Source organism: Filicampus tigris, chromosome 5, assembly GCF_054856515.1.
Source record: "Filicampus tigris isolate MCC_2025a chromosome 5, RoL_Ftig_1.0, whole genome shotgun sequence".
Lineage (NCBI taxonomy): Eukaryota > Metazoa > Chordata > Actinopteri > Syngnathiformes > Syngnathidae > Filicampus > Filicampus tigris.
In genome coordinates, this window is record NC_141221.1 from 8,666,868 (window position 1) to 8,678,054 (window position 11,187).

The 11,187-nt window shown below is 38.3% G+C and overlaps 1 protein-coding gene across 1 annotated transcript; it reads right to left on the minus strand.

Moving 5' to 3' along the window:
* Window positions 1–1,134: 1,134 nt before the first annotated feature.
* Window positions 1,135–6,249, minus strand: cdo1 (cysteine dioxygenase, type I). The gene is made up of 5 exons (XM_086031478.1): window positions 6,010–6,249; window positions 4,809–4,886; window positions 3,931–4,082; window positions 2,523–2,692; window positions 1,135–1,757 (listed from the first exon to the last, which is right to left on the minus strand). Exons 1-5 carry the CDS (start codon window positions 6,156–6,158, stop codon window positions 1,728–1,730), a joined length of 579 nt encoding a protein of 192 aa, XP_085887604.1. The 5' UTR covers window positions 6,159–6,249; the 3' UTR covers window positions 1,135–1,727.
* Between the last annotated feature and the right edge of the window lie 4,938 nt (window positions 6,250–11,187).

The following is an 11,187-nucleotide window of genomic DNA, read 5'->3' on the forward strand; positions in this document are numbered from 1 at the left end:
CAGAAACAGCTTATCTTTTAACTCTCCAGCTACTGTTCATTTTACGACTATCAATTGAGTATTAACAGACTCATTCACTCACACTCACATCTATGGACAACTTCGTCTTGAATGAACGTAACACATGTTTGTGGAATGTCGGAGCAAGACAGGGTGACCCCTCCTTAAAGCCCCTATCCCACTGAGGGGCGAACATTTGCGACATTGAACGAAACCCTGACGTGAATGTGCTTTTTTTTTTTTTTTTTTTTTTTTAACCTTCGTCAACAGTGGGAAATGTTCCCCAAATGACAAGAAAAATCACTAAAACTGTAGGTGAACTGTTGCCGAACGTTTTGTGACATTGAATGAACCCTGACGAACTGTGATGTGAACACAACATTCGCTGCCTTCAAAAACACTCCCAAGCGTTTGCCGCTCAGTGGGATAGGGGCTAAAAGAGGAAGTAATCCCAAACTTGTTTTTTATAAAGAATATGTTCTATGCAAGCCCACTAGTTGAAACAAGGCATTCTGATAAATATTGCGTTTGTGGAATAAGAGTTAATCCACCCATTTTCAAGACATCTCTGGGGGTGGCCATTTTGTCACCTCTGTCAACTGAAAATGACATCACAACTGCTCAGGGCTCAGTTAACGTCCGATCTGACCTGTTTTCTGAAGCTGAGCCGTGATTGGTCGTTACCTGAGCCCTGAGCTCGGCGTTGTCAACATATCATAACTAATGGTCCCAGGAGAGATCCTTGTGGAACACCATAATTAAGTAGGAAATACTAGTACCTGCTTTTGCAGATTTCTTTCTGGAAAACCATTGTCGAGGCAGCACAGTTGCCTGGCGATTTTTCCCGACACATTTGCCTCCCAGTTCTGATGTTCTGAGTTTGAATCCTTTCCCGGGCCCTGCTGTGTGGACTTAGTCTGTACTTCCCGTGCTTGTGCGGGTTTTCTGTAGGTGCTCGGTTTCTTCCCACATTCCAAAAAATGCATGTTAGAGTCACTGAAGAATATGAGCGCCAATGGGTGTGTGTGTGAGTCCTGCGATTGGCTGGCCACCAGTCCAGGGTGTACCCTCCCTCACTAGTAAGTTATGTTTTTCTTTTGTAAAAATGCTCCAAACAAAAAAAAAAGAAGAAAATTTTTTTGTTGTTCCAGTTGATCTTTTATTGTATCACAGAAATCAAAACAATCAAAAAAACAACAAAAAAACAACAACAAAAAAACTACACAATATGACTTCACTAGCTACAAATATAAAATGTCAAATAGTGACAATATGAACTAAATTAAGGTACACACTTTACTGTCCGCTAATTATAATCACTGGAATTGTTTGTGTTAACAATTGGTTTTGCCTCTATAGACAAACATTTCATTTTACCCACCCACAAATAAAATCTAACAGAACCTTTGCTTTGATCAGGCCATACATACAAGGCTAAAACCTATTCAATTTTCAGCAGACATTAAGCCAACATTATATTACAGACAGAAAAATGCTCAACTGCGAGAGAAATTTGTTACCCCTCCATCCATTTTGTGATTCATCATTTCACAAAAAAGTTTTTTCTGTAAAGTGCGTTCCCAAAAGTCTATTCATGTCATTTGGTGCTCATCTGTATTTGCCAAGCAGTGAGTGATAAAGCTACAATAATGCCTTTTAAACAAGCTTGCAGCTGTATTTCAGCAGAAAAAAAGGGCCATTTTAAAGCCAACATGATCCGGAGTCTCCTAGTTGTTCTCCTTTGATGCTGCGGCCACCTACAATACAAAAAGGGAAACAAACAACAGTTAGGCTTCTCCATAACCTATGACTATAATCAAATAATAATCATATTTTTTTAAGTATGTTAATTTTTATCATACTTTATAATTCCATATAGTCTTCTTTTCTGAATTGACTTTAATATATTTTTTACAATACTTGATCCTACGAAAAACACTTTTGAACGCAAAGGGTGTGGCCTAGTTTATTGTGCACTAACTCCCATGGATTGCCGCTATCTTCTCATCTTGTCTATTTAGTGTCTCAAACTAAAGTACTAAAACTCCACAGTGTTGTGGTCTTGGTATACTTTAACAGCTTGTGGGCCATTCCACCGAATCGGTACCATTTGCATCCCCAGGAAATAAAATGCACGATAAAATTAACTGTAAAATACAGTTGTTGTTTTTGTTTTCTTTTGTGACGCAAAGTGACCTGCACATTGATGTGATTGCATATTTAATAAATACAATTCAAACCATTAACCTTGGAAATTTGCAATAGGCAAAAGTCGAATAAGCAGGAGTTCAATGTGTAACATTTAAGTTTTACTTATATTTAATTACTTGTTTGATCATTATCAATATTTTTATTTGCTCATAAAATATTTTTAAATAGCAATTGGGAGAAATTACGTTATTTCTTACTCTGGCAGTGTAGGGTCACCGACTGTGAGTGACCAAAGCTGGTTTCTTGCCTGGTAGGACTGCTATTTTTTAAACAGTAGATTAGCAAATGCATAATGAAACAAAGTTGCTTACTGATGGAGTCTTCTCTCCATATTTGCTCCAGAAGGTCATCGGAGCGACGCTCTTGTGGCCGGTGCGCTCGTCAAATACTTGGCACGTCTGGAAGGGTGGGCTGTACAGGTGCAAACTGACGGAACGCTCTGCGTGACTCACATTTTCCACACGGTGAAGGCCTATGGCGTCTGAAAGACACGCGCACACAAACACAGAGGAAATGTTCAGTCAGGGGATGCCACTGGAATGTTGTGATATGTGGTTCATGGCAGACACTCTCTCCCGGTGTTGGAAGCAACAAGTAGATCAGCGGTGACAAAACGTTTTTCCTATCATGGCAGGTTAAACAAAGTTCTCCGTGGGGCATGGGCCAAAGTAAAGAAAAATATTATTCAGCGACGAGTCTTTCCTATTACATAATATGGCCATCCATCTATTTGGTGGCGTGACCTCATTAGGGTTGCGGGTGAACTGCTGCCTATCCCGGCTGACTTTGAGTAAGAGGTGACACCTAGCACAGTTTGTCTGCTGATCTCAGAGCGCATTGAAATTGTACTATACAAACAAACATTTTTTTAGTAACTAAAACCAGTGGGTTAATAAAATCTGCATTGTCAACATGCAATAACAAATGGCTCTAGGACAGATCCTTGTGGAACACTACACACACCTTCTCAACAGAGGTAGCAGCGTCCATTCATTCATTTTCCACAATATACCACTTATTCTCATAAGTGTTGCATGTGAGCTGGAGCCTATCCCAGCTGAATTTGGGCGAGTGGCGGAGTATTTCCCTGGACTGGTCGCCATGCATTCGCAGGGAACATACAGACAAACAACCATTCACACTGTTTTCACAGCTACGGCCAATTCAGAGTCTTAGAAACATTTTTGAAATGTGGGAGGTTGCCGCAGTGCCTGGAGAAATCCCACTCAAGCAGAACATACCAACTGGAGATTTGAACCCCGAACCTCTTAATCGTGAGACACATGCTAACCCCTACTACACCGTGTGGTCGTAACATAAACCTTTGTGGGTCAAACACTTTTGGGCTATTTATACCTTTTCCTCTACGGTTTTATGTTTACTTTTAAAGAGGAACGTGGCATTCACTAATCTACTGCCTGTTTCACGCATTACATCACAGGGGTTAAAATAGCAGTGTGCCTCCGTCATTAATGACGTGCTTTGTCTTTTCACTCGTAACTGAATTTAAAACAGTTTATGTTTGATTAAGAAAGAAATGACACTTGATATGAGTCATGTGGGCACACTGAGCTTATGGGATGTATCACATAGCTACATAAGAGAGTTATTATCTCAGGGGGAGAGCATGCAAAAGACGTTTGGGTTTTTTCCACACACGCCATGATAACACCCTGTTTAAGAATGCAGACGCCTGCCAAAAAATGTTTTTCTTCTTACCTTTTATGTAGGCCACGGAGTTGGTCTCCAGGATCTTGTGTGACCTCTCGGTCATCTTGTCTTCACCCTTGGGCCAGTCGTAGAGTGTCTCCTTAAGCTGTCCCTTAAGCATCTTCATGAAGCAGTGTGAGTTGGAGTGGTCGTGTATGCTACTGCAAGGTGGTCACAAGCACAAATGCGTGCGCAGCAGTGTTGGTAGGTAGCAATATCATCACAAAGGTACAAGCTCAACATATTATGTGTTGCCACCTTTGGTCCGACATAAGTACTCCAAAAAAATAATTTTTTTTGGTATCATATTTATATTATATTATTATATAATTACCTTGAAATAAATAAATACATATACACACACACATACACATATATATATATATATATATATATATATATATATATATATATATATATATATATATATATATATATATACATATATGCAGCATGACAGCATGTGAGTTAAATGTAAAGATCGCTGCAAAGGGACTGAATATGACCATATGATGTTTGTTTCTTTTTTCATAACTTTGCAAAAATTTCCACATTTTTTTCTGTCAAGATGGGGTGCTGAGTGTACATTTAGAAATAAAACTAGAATATATATATATATATATATATATATATATATATATATATATATATATATATATATATATATATATATATATATATATATATATATATATATATATATATATATATATTCCGGACCAATTAAGTGAATTGAGATAATTTCCCACGGCAAACTTGATGATCTGTTAGAGTTAGAGTCATATTACTGTTAGTTAATATGTCACAGCTCAGTGGTTGGATATCACTGCTATTAAAGGCTACTAAAGGTTTACAAAACGTGCTGTGTCCATATCAACGTTTCTTACCTTCCATGGCCTTCTCCCCAACACAAGATGATCAGGTTGAACTTTCCGTTGCCTTCATCCACCAAGTTCCTTGTGTATCTGCAAATAAAAAGGCCATCAATGTTGTGTATGGCAAAATGCCAAAGCTGAAATGGCGTATTGGAGAGTGTGGTTTGGAAGTGATGTGAATGCCAAATTTCTGTGATAGAAGACCAAGATTAATCATTTCAAAAAACGTTTTCCCTACACCACTGATGACCGATAACCAGTGCACCGTATTTAAAACAAATGAAACATTTTCGACAGGGGAAGTAAAAATATGCAGCTGTAAGGAAGTCTCCCAAACATGTTGGAAAATGTGTAATGGTCGCAAACACAACACCTCTCATCACCAAAAGAACACCATACAGTACCTATATATTGCAGTCATTTCATTTCCACTCTACATAGCTGTAGAGGAAAGTTATAGTGATGCCATCCCTTAAATAATTTTACAGACTCAGTGAAAGGGAGGGGTTAGGATAGCCCTCCTGCCCGCTCCCCTCATATTCCGTCAGTCGCCAAATATTTTGGAGCCAGCTGTGGTGGCTCCCTGGATATCTTCACGCCACCGGAGCCCAAACCTCTGCACACACACACACCAGAGGGTGTGTGTTCTTTGCTTACTGTTGACTGGTTAACCGCACAGCCTTCACTGCCTCCTCCCCCTTTCATTGGCTATCACAACACTGGCAGTAGAACACTATTGCAATATGCTGTAGGTCACTGTTGTCAATAGAGTATAGGACAGGTAAACACGTGACGTCACCATCTCGTATATAATCGAGGTGCGACAAAAGGTAATGGTTGACATGGGGATACTTAAAAAAAATAATTCACATATATTAATAAACAAAGCAAAATTGATTGTTCTTAAAAACAATCGGTCAACCCAACGTGATTACTTTTTTGTGCTTAACCAATGAAATTTCTCCTGTGATAATAGGCTAATGTGGTTTTAATAATATTTTTTAACTTAAATTCTATCACAACTGTTTGTATACCTATCAAAACTAACACAAAAAAAAAGCTGAATTTAAAAAAGCACCTTCTACGAAATCTATTCAAATTTGAACCAAATGCAAAGGCATTGACGTCACAACAAGCGTGCAGAGTGCATCAGTGCCCTTTAAATGATTCATCATAAACCATTTCTAATAGTAGATAAAAGGAAGCGTTTTACCTGGCTTGGTCAAAAATGGCGTATTTCTTCCAGTCCTCCTCGTTGCTACTGTATGACTCCAGGAGTTCTTGCACCTCCTCCACATTGACACGGTCCTCCTTAAAGATTTCATGCAGCTTCTGGATCAGCTCCTGCAAATTTTTTGGCATGTTTTCCTGTTTGTGTCTGTGCGTCAGCAACACAATTTGTTTGGCTGTGCCGTCTACAACTTCTTGTCGAGAAGAAGCGCAACTACTAACTTGGCGCCTCAGTAGACCGTATTTATACTTTGGACGTACCATCTTCGACAGAAGGGGGGACGCACCCAGAAGTGATGGCCGTATGAATTACACAGAGGGGAGGGGGTGGTCTGCGCCATGACTAAGATCGAAAATGGATGCCCGTTTCACTTTTGATATGACTGACCCACCTGTATTGGACACTTGGATTATTTGAAATTAGTCACGTTTCAACGAAACCCTAAATCCATCTCACGCATCAAAAACAAAATTGGACTGGTCCTCTTCGAGTGCTTTTCTACCACGTTGTCACAATCGCGACCTCCCCCTGTCTCCCCGGTCTCGCTCATTGAACTCTTCTTTGGACAATAGCCGTGCAGCCTGTTGGTGGCCCCCACCCTGCAGCCACAACACCCCCATTCAGTGCACTGTCCAAAACAAAATCAAAAACAAGCGCATTTTGTGAAGAATAATCAAGAGAAAAGACCAATCATGTATCATGTATCAAATAAAACCGTGCATCATCAGATCATCTTATGTGGAATGACGATTAATTAGACTGTAAAACTGCTGAAAAAGAAAGTGATAATTTGTTGAAACATTTGAACATGTTTTGAATAAGTATGACTTCTAATTATTTCTTTATCCTGTTACATTACATTATATAAATTCTGTTCACTACTTTTATTATGATTATTATTATTATTTATGCAAATAAATTATCATTTTTATTATTGAACATACATGTTCATGTTTATGCAGTGGACCGCCACTATTCATGGAGGTGGGAACCGTGAATAAAATAAAATTAGAAAAAATATAAATCAAAAAATATTTTTAAACGTGGATTTTCTTTTTTTTAATCGGTGAATATGCGAGGGGCGGCACGGTGGTCGACTGGTTAGCACGTCCGCCTCACAGTTCAGAGGTCGTGGGTTCGATCCCGGCTCCGGCCTCCCTGTGTGGAGTTTGCATGTTCTCCCCGTGCCTGCGTGGGTTTCCTCCGGGTACTCCGGTTTCCTCCCACATTCCAAAAACATGCATGGTAAGTTGATTGGATACTCTAAATTGCCCCTAGGTGTGATTGTGAGTGCGGATGTTTGTCTCTGTGTGCCCTGCGATTGGCTGGCAACCAGTTCAGGGTGTCCCCCGCCTACTGCCCAAAGACAGCTGGGATAGGCTCCAGCACGCCCCGCGACCCTTGTGAGGAGAAGCGGTACAGATAATGGATGGATGGATGGATGAATATGCGAGTTCTTGGGTACCGAACTGAGAATATGCTGTATATACGTGGTACGGAAAGTATTCAGATCCCATGAAATTGTCTTCCAGTAGAAACCTCCCAAATACGTCTGTTTATTTTACTCATTTGCTAGTTTAATCGTGCATTTAATATTACCGTTACGCGACGGAGACAACTTGACATGCGTTAAGAATCAGTCGTAGATGGATGTAACAGAGAGAATCCGGTCACTTTTCAAAATAAAATATTTTTCAGCCTCGGATGACAAATAAACTGGAAGTACTGTACTGTATTTTTTTCTTTCTTGCAATCCGCCGCGGACCGGTACCGGGCCGCGGCATGGTGGTTGGGGACAACTGATATAGACTTTTCCTAATCAAGTCCAATCAGTTAAATTAAACACACTCCAATAAAGGAGCAGAACCATCCCAAGGAGGATCAGAAGAAATGGACAGCATGTGAGTTAAATGTAAAGATCGCTGCAAAGGGACTGAATATGACCATATGATGTTTAATTGTTTCTTTTTTCATAACTTTGCAAAAATTTCCACATTTCATTTTTTTCTGTCAAGATGGGGTGCTGAGTGTACATTTAGAAATAAAACTAGAATACATTTTATATATATATATATATGTATATATATATATATATATATATATATATATATATATATATATATATATATATATATATATATATATATATATATATATATATATGTGTGTATATGTATATGTGTGTATATGTGTGAGGCAAGCCAAGCCCTCCTTTCTCCCTTGCATACAGTAGTGAAAGCAAAACTACTTTCCGTTTCGTTCTGACAGGCAATTCTGATGGGGTGTGTGATGGAGTTGGGGGAAAAATCAAACAAACTTAGATGAATGTTTTATCGTGGACAATTAGTTGAAAAAGAGACTCAGCATATCATGCAAATCAACTCTCTTGCTGTGCTGCATTTTATCATGATGTCCTGAGGAGTTGACTGATGCCACACACAAACCAGCTGTTCCACACAAATCATGCATCACATGTTAAAATGCCAAAAAGACATTTTTCTTTTTAAGAAACAGGCCATTCTTCCGTGTTGCTATTCCCCCCATAGGCCTACATAATCTGAATTTTGTTGTTTGGTAGTCAAATGGTGTGGTGTTGATTGTAAAACATAACACATCAATCAATGCAACAATGTCCGGTTGTAGCTTTAAATCAAGTGTTGGCCAATACTAACCATTGAAAAAAAATGTAAACGTGCAGAAATGTGCTCTTTGTGTTTTTTCCCTTCCAGTTTTACACAGAGGTGCCACATCATCAGACATCAACCGTTATACTCCACCTTGTGGCCGACTACATCACTCGGTTTACACCAGAACATCTCGCCTCGATTGATTATTTAACTGGAATTTAGTTTCCCTCAAAATAACTGGAAAAATAAATTTTGTGTCATTTACTGAATAAAATTGTGCGTATAGTGGTTAATCATGGGACTGAAATTGGTTGTAATAATATTTAGGATATCAAGCTAGCAAAGAAAATGAAAACAAAAAAAAGTGACGGAAAAGTCATCAGTAAAAATGCCCGTGCAGATAATGCATACAGTGTATATATTTTAGATATGACTGACTGAATATTAATATATTTTTATATTGATTATTATATTACTTTGTTTTTATTTGTTTAAAATGTTTTGCTTCTAACTCCTATAACACTTACATACACCAGTTTCTAGGTACATTTGTTTGTTGACTATTAAAAAAAAAGAGGTGGCATTATAACTTACTGCATATGTTTTATTGCACTTGTTTTTATTGGTTTGGTATACATCTTTTTGGGGGCATGTACTGAGCCCAGATTTCCACATCCTCCAAAAGTGAAAGCAAAACAGGTTTCAGTTTCTTTCTGACCCAGTATGTAAGTAAGTAACAGCTCTTATAGGAAATTATATAAACACTCCAAAAGCAATAGTACAATATGCTCGATTCCTTTGACCTTAAATATAAGACAAGAAATCAACATTTTAGCTTAAAATTGCTTGTACTTACATCTGGATGGGATACATGACTTACAATATAGCATCATTTATAATGAGACACCACCTTTTTAGGTTCATACAACAGATCAAGTAATGGCTTCCCTGCAAGTATGTCTTATTTGTGTTGAATTAAAGAGGCCCAGATTTCACACTGAGTCCATTTGGGAGTAACCGGTTATGAGATCCTCATTAGTTCAGTATTCATACGTTTTGTGACATCTTTATGTGATGGTTTGCCGTGTGATTTTTCTAATGAAAACAGGTGCCTTGGCTCAATAAGGGTTGGTAAACATTCTTCTAAATTGTGTACCCAATCCATGAATAAAACAATCCTTGGATGTCAATATCATCTCATATTCATCATTTGAGGCCAAACCCAAACCTTTTGACTTTTGACTCATGTGCTGTCAAACTAAGACCACAGCAGGAAACTCCAATGTTAATGCACTATTTGTATTTTGTTTCCTTTTCACATCTGATGTGACACATCATCAAACATCAGTTGTACTTGACCTCCACCTAGCGGCCGACTCCGTCATTTAGCTTTACATAACAGGGGTGCACATAATTTTTTTTCATGGGTTAGTCCCATGGGTACCAGGGGATTGTTCTATGTTACTCACTAGTGGTTCAACGGATCACGTAAGTCACGGTTCGGGTAGGTCACGGATTTTGAGTCACGGATCGGATGGTTTTTAGGATCAGCAGAAAGAAATATATAAATGAACTTTGCCTTCATTTACTTATGAAACGCTTTTACCCATTAAAAAAACAACTTCCAATGTCTAATATGGCCGTTTGGGATTTAAGAACGCAATTTAACGCAATATAAGGCAGCATACATTCTTATTTTATATGAGGTACTGTGTATAAAAGAACAAGGTATCCTGCCAGACATTTTGATCTTAATGTTTTCTTACATTTATTTAATGAGCAAAATTGTTTTTATAAAATAAATGAAGACAGCGTTTTATTTTTTCTTTGGGTTTTTTTTTCATAATGAAAAAGACATTGAAGTGCAATTTAGACAGTGCATTACAATGTAGGTCCACAATATTGGAAAAAGAAGTATTAAAAAAAAATAATAATGATCACAGCTGCTAGCCACTAACGCCAGATACTTGTGCTGTATCATACAATGACAGCGTGATTAACGAGGGCTTTGTTCGCGCCCTAAATTAGCTACTGAATATGATTTCAGGATGGCGTCGTGTTGATGTATCGTAGGTGGAAGCCGTAACGTTGAAAACGGAAGTCAAGTTAGCCCTTAGGCCATCACGTGGGTCAACTTCAAAATAAATGTATTCTAAGGCTATTGCATTGGCAACAATGACTCAATGTATTATTTGCTAAGCTTTGTTTTTAAGTTAGCCTTGGCGGAGGTGTTGTGCTCGTTGAGTATGTTTGCAAAACGCAACCATACATGCGACTTACGTGATCCATGGGGGTGTTCAACTTTCTATACTGCTATTACAGTGAATGGTCTTTTTATTGTACTGTATGTAAAGTGCTTTGTTACAGCTCTAGCTGTTATGAAATGCGCTGTATAAATAAAATTGTATTGTATTGTATTGTATTGTATTGTATAAAGTCTGGACTTCTTCCCATTGAACATGGAGAGGACGAGTAATGCGTTTCAGACTCGATGTCGATTGATGATACTTATTTTTTTTAATGTGTTCATATT

What these genes read in the sequence shown, in the direction of transcription:
- cdo1 (XM_086031478.1), bottom strand. Translation starts at nt 6,158, where the DNA reads ATGCCAAAAAATTTGCAGGAGCTGATCCAGAAGCTGCATGAAATCTTT. An exon ending in TGGGGAGAAGGCCATGGAAG is followed by an intron (nt 4,083 to 4,808) that starts GTAAGAAACGTT and finishes ACCACCTTGCAG; the next exon opens with TAGCATACACGACCACTCCA. An exon ending in CTCCGTGGCCTACATAAAAG is followed by an intron (nt 2,693 to 3,930) that starts GTAAGAAGAAAA and finishes CGTGTCTTTCAG; the next exon opens with ACGCCATAGGCCTTCACCGT.